Here is a 12,126-nt window from a genome sequence, read left to right on the forward strand (position 1 = left end):
AAAAACGTTTTGCAAAAAATGTTATCTTATTATGAAATCTACGTGGTCATGAAGGCTGAACAAATGTATGGTATGGCGAATATACTGTTAAATTCATTTCTTTAAATTTTCTTTTCTTTCGTTTGATTTTGCCATTCTTGACAATGGAATAGTTTTTTTTCGCAACTTACGGTAGATATTTGCTCATTTTGCAACTATTTTACGTGTACGATTTACACTATGGTTGAAAACTTTTTTTTGGAAACGGCAAAAAATTCATGCGCGCGTGGATGTCATCCATATAATCAAATCAATATGCGGCCTTACGTAAACTTAAACTGTCTTTTAACGGAAACGGCTGTGTTAGGTCCGTTTCAGTGGTTGGGTTTGTCACAGTCGTTTCGTCCAGATTCTATCTTTCGATTCAAACTTAAACCACTAGTAGTACTTTCTCCGTCCGTTGTTTTTGATGAGTTTCTTTGTGTTCTGAACGTCTTTTTTTTCACACGTCGAAGCGCCCTTCTCCTTTGTAGTGCCTAACACCGATGTCGTTCTTTTCACGACCTTGGTGCTGTTCGTGGTTGTAGTTCCGCTACTCCGCCGCGAGGAGGCGCTCTTTGATCCTGCTGACTTGGAGCGGCGACGGCCGAGGCAGAAGATGAGCGTTACACTCAGGAGGAACAAGGTCAGGAGAACGACAAAATGTAGCGGGACAGAAGCTCCTTGGCTGGACGGTAGGTTTGTGTTGTTCTGAGGACAATAAAAGAGTTAGATTTAAAGGTACCCAAATTGATTTTAAGGGCAGTTTAATTAACTGGATTTTCAAATCCAAGTTTTCTGGTCATTCCATTAGTATACTAAGTTCAATCAATCCTGTCCTATAGCATACTAATATCTGTGAGGCAAAAATGTGATGAAGCTGACATAAAATGGTGGCATTTTTTTTATATCGTAGGCTAGTTGTAGCTATTTATTGGTGGTACCCAAAACTACAGAAACTCCTCAGTATGTAGCTAGTGTTTTGGCTAAGGCCATGTTGATTTGATTATATGGATGACATCCGCGCGCGCATCAATTTTCGGCCATTTCCAAAAAAAAAGTTTTCAACCATACTGTAAATCGTACAAAACAGTTGCAAAATGAGCAAAAATATACCATAAGTTACAAAAAAAATTAATAAAAACTATACCAATGTCGTAGAATGCCAAAATCAAAGAAATGAACTTGAAGACTAGATTATTCGCCAAACCATATTCTGTGCCATTTGATCAACCCTCATGACCACGTAGATTTCATATAATGAAAAGAACTTTTTTTTTTGCAAAACTTTTTTTTTATTCGCACGCGCGCATCAGTTTTGGGGCTCCCGGAGGATGTCATCCATATAATCAAATCAACATGGCCTAACTAAAACGCTTGAAGCAAAGAAGTATAGTCATGGAATCTAACCTTTCCGATCCCGTACACTCCGGTAGATGTGGGTCCAGTGGTATTTAATTTGTAACCTGTCCTTGTGGCCTCCGTCTGGAAGACATAAACTGAGATATTTATACATACATTCATATTCCAACATGGATATGATAAATAATATACAAGCCCATATTGGTTTCAAAATCTTACACCTCAAAAATTATCTGCACATTTTTAAGTCCTTATTTCATTCTATGGTCCAAACGGAATCTGGTAGTTGACTAGGGTACATGAAATGACATTACAGTTTTTTTGCGTACGTCAAAGTTTACTGGGCGACTGTTCACCAACATAACCTGAGTTTGAACATTTTTTTTTGTGCTTATTCTTGCCCAGAAGGGCTAAACGCACATGTGACTAAATCTATTTATGGTCTAGGAGACACAAAACATAATATTGAACATTGAATGCTATATTCAACTCTACGTATTGACTTTCAATATGTTACATTTATACTATATCGCTTGGCGTTTATCGTTAACCCTACCTAGACCGGGGGGGGGGGACTAAAAGTGCCCGCGGCAACTTTGATGTCACCTAGCGTCTGAACGGCTAGCCGTAGAACGGCCAAACTTCGTGACTTTTCCTAGAATATTGATGGCAACAATTCTCTATCATTGGAATAAGATAATAATTTTTGTGTTGCCATTGCAACGGGTTTCTGACAGGCATTTTTTGCTAAATTTAGTACTTTTTGTTTCAACAATAGAATTTTATGGGTTTTATGTCAAGTTACTCAAGGTTTCTAATATTAATAACATCCCATATAATTTTATGTAAATTTTATCATTAAATATGCATAATTTATGCTAATTTGATGACGTCATTGGCCAAAATCCAAGATGGCGGACCATATCATTAGAACAGGTATATACAGGTTATTTTCATTAAAATTTCATCAATACTTCCATTTCTTTTTCCAAAAAAGGTTTAAATGAAGGTCTTTAGTATGTTTACAATGTATTTTAGGCTTTATCATGAAAAAAAACTATTTTTGAAAATTCAAGATTGATGATCCAAGATGGCGGATATCTTAAATATGCATGACGTCATGTTATGACGTAACCGGTGTTGCTGTGGGCAACATAAGACTTAGTACACCCTAATATTCTGTCATAAACACTTTTGGTACAGTTATGTTGAATACCATTTAGTTTTCAGGGAAAAACCTATTTAGACGGTTTTGGCCAATAAAATCACATTAATGACGTCATAATGACGTCATATTACGTCATAATGACATAAAAATTGTAGATATGATAAATTTTTACTAGTACACCATTCTCTGAAAATTTGGTGGTCATACGACATACCGTTCGCGAGTTCTTAGGGGGGGGGAAGAAAAGAGCCCCCCCCGGTCCCCCCATGTCAAAAAAAGCCCGGTCTAGGTAGGGTTAAAGTAAAAGGTGTGTTTCGTTCTCATCGTAAAAATGATTACAGGATTCGCATGTTCTATGACCATTTAGAGGGGTACAGCTATGCCCGCCAGATATTATACGTAAAGAATGGTAACTAATGCAAAATTTACACATGGGCCTGAGATGTTCGAAGTCTGTTCAATGCTTAGATACGTTTCTCCTTCATAAATCTCTTAGAATGTTTTGCATGTCCTTAGTTTGTTGCCTTTGTTTTTTCTTCGTTCATTACATAAGAACGTCGTTTCTCTTTTTTATACTCTTCTCTGTCTTTTTATGAATGTTGCGAGGTCAGTAGCAATAATAACGTCGCATTATTATTTTTTGTTTGTTTGTTTGAGCCTTTATTTCAACTCGATCTGTAATTGTGTTACATGCTTTAATCGGCCGCTATTTCGGCCGCTTTTCATAGAGGTCGAGCGTGGAGGAGTGTCAGGGGGTCATAACATAAATACTACTTGCTCAAAAATGAAAACAAAGTAATAATGTTTATACACAAGGTAACTCACACAAAGTAAATAAATAAACAAAATGGCAATAAGTAATAAATAACTCATTAGTCGTTGTGTTCAAAGTCGTTCAGTCAAAGTCAGTTACGGTACTAGCAGTCTTTTAAAGGTTCTAAGAGTAGGTGCTGCTCTAACATTGCACATTGATGTCTTGTTGCCAGGCGCGCGTACGAAAAGATGGGATCAGCAACGCCAAAAGGGAGAACACACATCTACAGAGATAAGCCCCACTGGCTGCGGTCACATTCCGGGCACAGCATGGTTATGTAACCTTCAAGCAGATGTAAGATTTGCCTTAGTTTTTTTTAATCGCCTTATTTAAATGCGTTTCTGTGTTTTATAATGATCCGAGTTTTGCCTTTTTTGCCCACCCTAAAGAGATAACATCGTGGATGACTCGAAAGATAAAGAAAAATGCATTAAAAATTTAGAAAATCATCCTAATTCTCGCCATCTGCTTGATGATAATACTCTATGTATGTACACAGAGTAAAATCGTGCCCCCACTTGAAATAACGTAGCTTAACTACCAGAAGTAAGATTAGTTTCAGAGGAAGTGTTGTACCTATACATACTGTTACAGCCGGGAAGAACTTATACCATACCTTTAACATCAGTGTATCTGCCGGAAGGTCCTCAACGTCGAAAATCCGCCTGTGAAAGATGGGTTTCTTGGAGCGCCGCTTGCCCATAGCTGTTGTTATTGAGTTGGATAGTCGGTCTATCTCCAATTATCTTTTGTAATTATAATGGAAAGTAAGAGGTCAGTGTTGGAGTCGAACAGAAAACCAACCTGAATCACCAAGGTCTTCTGGATACTGTGTTCGTTTGGACAATACGTGACGCTCGGGTAGGGGGTCTTTTCCAAACGGAGATGTCCCTCGGCTTTCCTTGTACCCAAATTCGCCCGTAAAGAATATTTCACCCTGTCACTACATACCTTATAGATTGTAGCTTACTAGGCAGTTGTTACATATTAGGAAAGTTCATTAGGCAAGGTATAATTTATCATGTATCCATGTTTGGAAAGAGATATCAGTTTGCGTCAGACTTAACCAAACGCATCAATTCTGCCCCTTTGTCTTGGTTTCCTAGAAGCAGAAAACAAACTCAGGTGTTTTTCTGAAGCCACAAATGCTGTTTAACGTTGGACATAGATAACAAAAAATATGTAACATTTATCGTATTTTAAACTCTCATGTAAACCAATGAACTATGCAGTTTCCTTTAAAAAACATTTTGCCTTTATTGTGATGGAAAGCAGTTAGATATCAAAATGTTTTTAAAACTGTTAAACAAACGATTTCTGGATATCTTTGCATCTACCAAATTTAAATATTTTCCATAATGATAGAAGTGGTTTACATTATTCCATGAGAAGATGGTACTGCTCTTGAGATACCACTTATAGTGACGGTCTTGGCTAGTTAACTAATTCTGTGTGGCATATCATTTTGCAAGTCTTAGGTTCAAAATCCCTGGCCAAAACCTTTTCCTGCTACCATTTTTTCGGATTTCTTACCCAAGGGTTGTATTTGTGTCTGCATACTCAGTATAACTTGTGTAGAAAACACCTTCAACTGACTACGGTGAGAGAAGCTGGCAAAATTACACCCACTTGTCGGTCCCGGAAACTGCCCAGCTGATAATTGTGACCGGCTTAGCATGAACTTTGTGCATCCAACTGTAAGCGTTGTTTTAAGCTATCTAGTGATGATGCTCCCATGGTCTGTACTTGGTGGCAGATAGTCCTACTTTACGTGATATATCTGTTTGTCCGGTCAAGGGGTCAAGAGTTGAGGCCGGGTGGTCCTAAGGTCAACCTGATCTTATACGGAAGCCATTAATAACAAACATCTGTCTTCTCAAAACCCAGGATTCCGATGGACAGTTGATCCCGCCCCGGCTCCATGTTGGCGGCAGTGTGAATATGGTCAAGCAGAACACAGTAATCATCCGCGACCCCCGGACTCTATTACGTAGGGTACAGAAAATAGTACGGACGAAATCTTGTAGCGTTTGTATACATTTTAAAATGAAAGGCAGCGAGGCATGAACTTTACCGTATGGTAGTATAATGAGTCGACTTTTCGATCGTATGAGTAGGATTCTTAAGTTTGCTCGTTGAGTGTATAAATGCGCCTGTCTTACGCAACTGCCTTCCAGGGTGAGTCGGCTGCAGTTCCGTTGACCCCGGTAGAGGGCCAAATAAAAGAGGGCGTCATAATGTTAAAAAACCATAACTTTTTTTTGTTTTCAGTCATTTTGCAGGTTATACCCTAAATTTCAACATATTAGTTGGTCGTGTTCCTAAAGTGCACCCTACTATAATTTTTACTGCGTCCAAGTGAGTCACCTTGGGGGCCTTAACTATAGAAATCCCCATAGGGCGAAAACTGTGTTCTGCCACCTCAATTTCTGATAGCCAAAAGCAACAATGGCAGATTTGTAATAGTTTAACAGAATAAAGCCGCTTCTCATGACTATGTAAAAGTCTTTCTCGCTACACAAAGTGGCACATTGTTCTTTAAGCCTAGCCTTCTTTGCAGGCGTTCTGTGGGAGCGGTCAAAGTTCCTAGTTTTCAAGAATATATACTAGGGAATAAAAAAATATATAAAATATAAAATAAAAAAACACATAGGTAAATGGGGAAAAATACTGAAACGCTGAAAACATTGTAGAGAAAACTTTTGTCTGTTATTCAAATATGTAATCATTATTCATTGTTTTCTGGTTTTATTTATCTTTTTCTGTGTTCTACATGTCCCTTCAGTATAAGTTTTTCGCAAGTGTGTGTATCTTATGTTTGTGAAAATCAATAAAAAGAATGATTATAAAAAAAAAAGAATATATACTAGGGATGGCGGCCAGAAGTCTAAGCGTGTTATAACTAGATACCATCAGACCCCCCCCCTCCCAAAAAAGAAGGACCTCTCCTGAAACGCCTGCAAATGAGGCTACTTAATACCTCCACCAAGAAGGTTCCACATGTTTTTGGTTGTGTTTGTTTTCGGTGGTTTGCATTTATGTTTGTTTCGATGTTTGTGGATTTGCACGATATAACTCAAGAAGTATCAATCATTCAAGCCGCAAGCATCAGGGTAGATGCATGGCGCCTGTAGCCATGTCCAGGCCCTGCAGGATGTTCTGTTTTCACCCAGCACTCTGCAGTCAGTTCTGCTGACCCCTAAACTGTCCAGCACGTTGAAAACCTTGTCCTCCCATCTGCTCCTGGGACGGCCTCTAGGGCGCCTCCAAATTGGATCTGGAGCTGTGGTGATCAGTTTGATAACTTCCTGGGTGGGTGTAGCTCTAGAGATGTGACCCAGGAGGTTTAGCTGTTTAGAAGTATCGAGTGCCATGAAATCTAAACTACCCCGCTCTAGCCGCTCGCAGAAACATACGTAACGCTGCCAGCTTCGATGGTCTGTACTGGAAAATAAGACTTTCAAACTATGGATGCTTGTGATACTTGGGTAGAGAAGATCATCAAATGATACAATCTATGCAACTGAGGGCCGTTTAAGCAATACATGAAAGGTTAACATCATTAGACGAATTAAGGTATGGGATCGGGGAGCTCTAGTCACGGTGTTCTACAGAACGTCATTATAACTCAATCAAAATGAAAGCAATGCCCCCCTCCCCAAAATCATAAGTAAAATGAGCTGAATGGCAGTTCCCCAGTCATTTATCATAGGTCAGTTTTGGCTTACACAACTTAATTTTTTTTCAATTCCATTTGGTCATTGACGACCTTGTGCTAAAGGCGGCCATCTTTTTCAATGACCCTGCAGAGGTCAGACGATATGAGGCCGCAACAGCCGCTGCGGGTTTTCGTCTCGTTAAGGTTGCAGTACACAGTATTAATGATATGATATGAATCTTTATTGCATGTTCTTTCCCAGATGGGCTAAATGCACAAGAGGATGTCCAGTATGTAAAACATGGGTATTTCATACTGGTACGCTGTATTCTAATGCAAAGTGCTAGGAATCTAACGGGGGGTGCCCTAATTCCGACCCATCCCTAATACCGAACTAGTTTGAAAAAATCCTTGTTGCGGCGTTATGCATGGGAGCACGTGCCTAAAAATAATCACAAGAATGGACTATGTTTTTGTGTTGATATCGGCAATCTCAGAAAGTTTGTTTTAGTTCCTACACTCCGACAACAGACGAGTGAAAAATATGTGTGAATTCGACGCTTGTTCGGGGGTTGACGAGCGTGTCAAAAATGCAGGTTTTGCTTTTCAAACAGCCACTTTGGAGCAAGTCGCGTAATCGTAAAAAGAGGACTTGTTTGGGACAGAAAACATTTGTAGATTGTTTTAGTCATAATTTGTGTATTATCATTTCTAAACTCTCTTCTCATATCGACCTGTGTTAAACACTAGGTCGGAATTAGGGCACCCCTGTTGCGATAGAACGTTCCACCGGCAAAATGACAAAAAAACTGCCGTGCGTTTCGTGAACCATTACGATTGGGTGCAAGCCGCTACACTCAAGTGAAATACACAGCTGTGCAGTTTTAATCGTTGTGATCTTTATCTGTCAATATTATATCTCATGTTGCGCGGGTTTTTGGTCAGATAAACTATTACCAAAGGTCTGTGCGTTTGCATGGAACATAGCACGGAATTAGGGCACCCCCCGTTATACATTACAATAATACTATATACATTGTACACCCTATCATCTACTGTTAGTTGCCCTTTCTTCTCTCTTTTTGAAACATTTGGAAACATAATTACATAGTTTGTCTACTGTAAATTCGTTCTTGCATGATATCAAGTGTTTAACCCTAAACAGTACACCTGGGGTCCGCGAGGACCCCAGCACTATATATTCTGTGGTATCTTTTTTGTTTCTAAAGATTTTTTTCTGAAATTTTTGGTAATTGTCACCCACAAAGTTGTCTCTCAGTACAGTGCAGAAAACTCCGTTTCTACCATTCTTAAAAAAAATTATATCTGATTTTCTTTTGGGGTCCGCGCGGACCCCAGCCGGCTTTCGATCATAATGGATACACTGGCGTTCTTATACATTACCTTATTTCCGTTTTTATATGTTTTTATGCACTCATCTTATGTCTACCAAGTTTTCAGAGAATGGTGTAGTAATAGAATTAAATTTTAATAACTTTGGTGTAATTATGACGTCATATGACGTCAGAGCTAATAATATAGTCCGCCATATTGGATTTTGACCAATAACGTCATCAAATTAGCATATTCTATGCATATGAAATGATTTAACTTATATTTAATTATGTAAGATGTTATTAATGTTGGAAAAGAAGTGTAATTTAATATAAAACTCAGAAAATTTTTATGTTTAAACCAAAATTACTTCTATTTTGAAAAATAGAAACCCGTTGCCATGGCAACACAAAAAAACATCAACTTTCTTGTATCAAACTAATATGAACTTTTTTCCAGAGACATTTTAGGAAAGGTCTCCAAATTTGATACTTCTAGCGCAAGCCGTTTAGCCGCTATCTGAGATCAAAGTTGGGCCTCAAAAGCCCCTACAGTCTGAAATGGGTTTAAAAATCGGGTATTTCTTCTTGTCTTCTTTTCTTCACCAAAAAATAGAAAAAGTTCAAAATGTATGATTTTTGTTTGTAATGTGGACACAGAGGTTCCCACATCAGTTTGCAAAACAATTGAGCTGGTAGCATGTTGATAATTTCTAAAAATTAGCAAAAAACTGCTCTGGGGTCCGCGCGGACCCCAGGTGTACAGATTAATCAGTCCGGGAAGGTGTACTGTTGAGGGTTAAACATGTCCTGCTTTGACATTTTCTTATATATCTTGTCTAATTGTAAAGTATCGAATAGCTCTTGGCGTTCATTACTGGGCGAACCCCGTAGTCAAAAGTAGCACGGGCACAAAGTAGGTCGGCATGTACTTGGGACAGGCGCAGGGATTCTTGTGTGTACGACAGCGAGGCGGCTACTGTGGTACAAGGTAGAGGAATATGTCAGGTTTGAGGCTGTAAAAGTTTAAATTTCATCTTTGTTCGGTTAGCGTAGATTTGCGTCTTGTTACTGCCACAGCCTAGTGCAGTGCGCTTGCTGCAGTTCCATGACCTTCCGCATAGCGCTTTTAAAAGGTTGTGTCACGAGTGAACTAGCCGACAAACTTTAGCCCATTTTCACATATTTTTTACATTGAAATCAAACATATTCAACTCCTGTAACTTACTTTTGCACCCTACTACATTTTACACTGCTTCGAAGTAGGTCACTTTTGGGTTCTTAACTATAGAAATCCCCATAGGCCGAAAATTATGTCCTGATTTGATTTGATTTATTTGGCTGTATAAAACATATGTATACGCCAGGACTGCCCAACTAGCTACCTTAAGCCTCCCGAACACTACCCGAACTCCGCCCAACCATGGCCAAGAGTTATAAAGTTTGCGCAAAGTCGGCTGGGTCGGCAGGTGTTCGTTTCTTTTGCAACAATAGTTATTCATTGACAAAGAATGAATCCCGAAGATTTCCTTCTATTTACAACAAAACAGCGCCCCGTAGGTACAGTGTGTACTAGTTGCCACCATTTTTTGGCGACGCCTCAGGGGCGGAGGCATTTGTGTAAGTACTGCGATCGCTTTGAAAGAATTTCAAAAATTGCACGAATGCATTCCCTAGGGAATTGATTTTGAGGTAGCCTCCGGCCTTGTGGTCATCGGAAAAAGCAGGAAAGGCTTATGTTACCATGCATGCAAATGGCACCTTTTCAGGCATACTGTGGCTTTTTGCACACAGAATGTTAATGATTGTCTTTATTGATATTTCAAATATGTTTTCTTCTATCAAGAGAGAACAAATTTCTTGCTCAGGAGCAGCATATTCAAGCTTATAATACTTCAAATATGTTTTTAGTTTCAACTATATGATGCTGGTCGTTTTTTTTATAACTTTACTGTGTGACACATGTAGTGTAACAGTGATGTTTTGTGTAAGAAATTTTATTCACTTGTGTGTTTTCTATCATGTATGTTTGTGTCAGTCTTGTCTTTTTTAGTTTTTATTTTCTTTGCTTCCATGATGCTGTTGCATTCCATGCTTGTTTTTCAATTTTCTTGGCTGCAAAACATGAATGCACACCCCAAGCCTTCCACGACTAGGTTTCATGCTAGCCAGTGAATTCCTGTTGTAGTCTGCATCTCAGGGTGGACATGGCGAAGTTTACCTGTGGGTATAAAGAGAGAAAAGAGCATAAATGAATCTGTGCCAACTTTGGCCAGCTTTGATTAACTTAAATTAACAAGATTTGGGGTCATAAATGTAAATATGCAAAGCATGTGAGTCGATTAATTTTACAGAATGCAATGAAGCAGACACATCTATAACACATTTTCTGGCAATAGCCTGTGTGCCAGACCCTAGCACTTAGAACAAGGAGCTTAACTCCTTGCTTGGAATAAAGAAAGTGCTTTTTTCTGAGCCTCTCGACCGGGCCTCTATATACTGCCCAACACGCCACAGTTTCGGAGCTGGCTTCCTTCTTCAGTTTATCTAGACGTATAAATCAGACCCCGCGCGGCTGCAAATTCTGTGTTCCAGGCGTGAGATTTCCCTGACTTTATTGACTATGGTGGCACAGGGGCCTGGCACCCAGGCTACATTGTTTTCCCAGCAATGACATCATAGTAAACATGGTACCGTGTTTCAAAACACACAGCTTTTCATGAAAGAAGTACTATAGATATGCGAACATTGCCTAACCATCGTGATTATTATATGTACAATACTGCATGAAATAAGGATGGTCAGGCACTCACATGGTATTTTGTTCCACTTCTTAATTGTATTCTTGAGTAACTGTTGTGTTTGTCGCCATGTAGAGCTGAAAGAAACAGCGTAGAACAGGTTATTAGCGAAGTTTGTTGCATTCCAGGGTTGTGTTATTCAGCATAGTTCGACAGCGTTCAGCGTGACCACGGATGTGAAACTTGGACAATATTATGGTGGGATGTCAGCAACATGTAATGCAAAGAATACGCTGATCAATATCAAGTTGTTATTGTGTGAATAGTAAAAAAAATGACGTTGACCTAGAGATGAGTATACAACGTACTGAAACCTTCTCCGTGCACTGAGATGGTCTCCACTGTTCGGAACCCTGCGTCGTTGGCAGGTGCGGGCAGTTTAGCGCAGACAGGGCATATATGCCGGCACCGGTGTCCAGTGTAGAACAGTAGGGTATCCCTCGCTGCATGTCTGGAGGTTTACTAGGAAAGACAAGAAATCCAACGCCCGGGGTTACTGGACAGAAGAGCCTTGACGGAGAGAATTGGGGTAAGGCCGGAAAACCCCGGCGGAACATGGCGTCAGGTGGCTCAAACTTTACATAAACCAAAAAACCAGCCGCTAAAAACGAGCAGCTATTAAAAAAATTCACTAAAACCAAGGAGGTTAAATACCTCCTTGCTAAAACACTGATCGCCGATACCTGATAAAGACCAGTCGGATCTGTAATGATATACTGACCAAATTCTGTAAGCAAAATGGACGGAACAAACCACACATAGAACAAGATGAATGAAGTCAGGAAAACGGGTGTTAGAATCTTCACAGTACAAATTTCCAAAAATAAATTCATCAGGTATTATACTAACAGACGAATATAAACTCCAAGAATGCTAAATTACTTTAACATAGCCTGGCAGCCAGACCATCGCATGCTTCCGGTATCTCACGGTGGTGCTATCAGCACTGCCCGCCCGCCCAGAGGTATTTC

The 12,126-nt window shown here is 39.5% G+C and overlaps 1 protein-coding gene across 1 annotated transcript; it reads right to left on the reverse strand.

The window, feature by feature from the left end:
- Positions 1-246: 246 nt before the first annotated feature.
- Positions 247-4,145, reverse strand: LOC109481570. The gene is made up of 3 exons (XM_019784164.1): positions 3,979-4,145; positions 1,429-1,503; positions 247-729 (listed from the first exon to the last, which is right to left on the reverse strand). The coding sequence occupies exons 1-3, from the start codon at positions 4,063-4,065 to the stop codon at positions 418-420; spliced, it is 474 nt and encodes a 157-aa protein (XP_019639723.1). The 5' UTR covers positions 4,066-4,145; the 3' UTR covers positions 247-417.
- Between the last annotated feature and the right edge of the window lie 7,981 nt (positions 4,146-12,126).

The sequence above is a fragment of the Branchiostoma belcheri genome, unplaced genomic scaffold (assembly GCF_001625305.1).
Source record: "Branchiostoma belcheri isolate BF01 breed outbred unplaced genomic scaffold, Haploidv18h27 scaffold56, whole genome shotgun sequence".
Classification (NCBI taxonomy): Eukaryota; Metazoa; Chordata; class Leptocardii; order Amphioxiformes; family Branchiostomatidae; genus Branchiostoma; species Branchiostoma belcheri.

Excerpts from the sequence above, each read along its gene's own strand:
- LOC109481570 (XM_019784164.1), bottom strand. The coding sequence starts at position 4,065 with ATGGGCAAGCGGCGCTCCAAGAAACCCATCTTTCACAGGCGGATTTTC. Across the intron at positions 1,504-3,978 it reads CAGATACACTGATGTTAAAG|ACGGAGGCCACAAGGACAGG; the intron begins GTATGGTATAAG and ends TATGTCTTCCAG. Across the intron at positions 730-1,428 it reads GAGTGTACGGGATCGGAAAG|AACAACACAAACCTACCGTC; the intron begins GTTAGATTCCAT and ends TATTGTCCTCAG.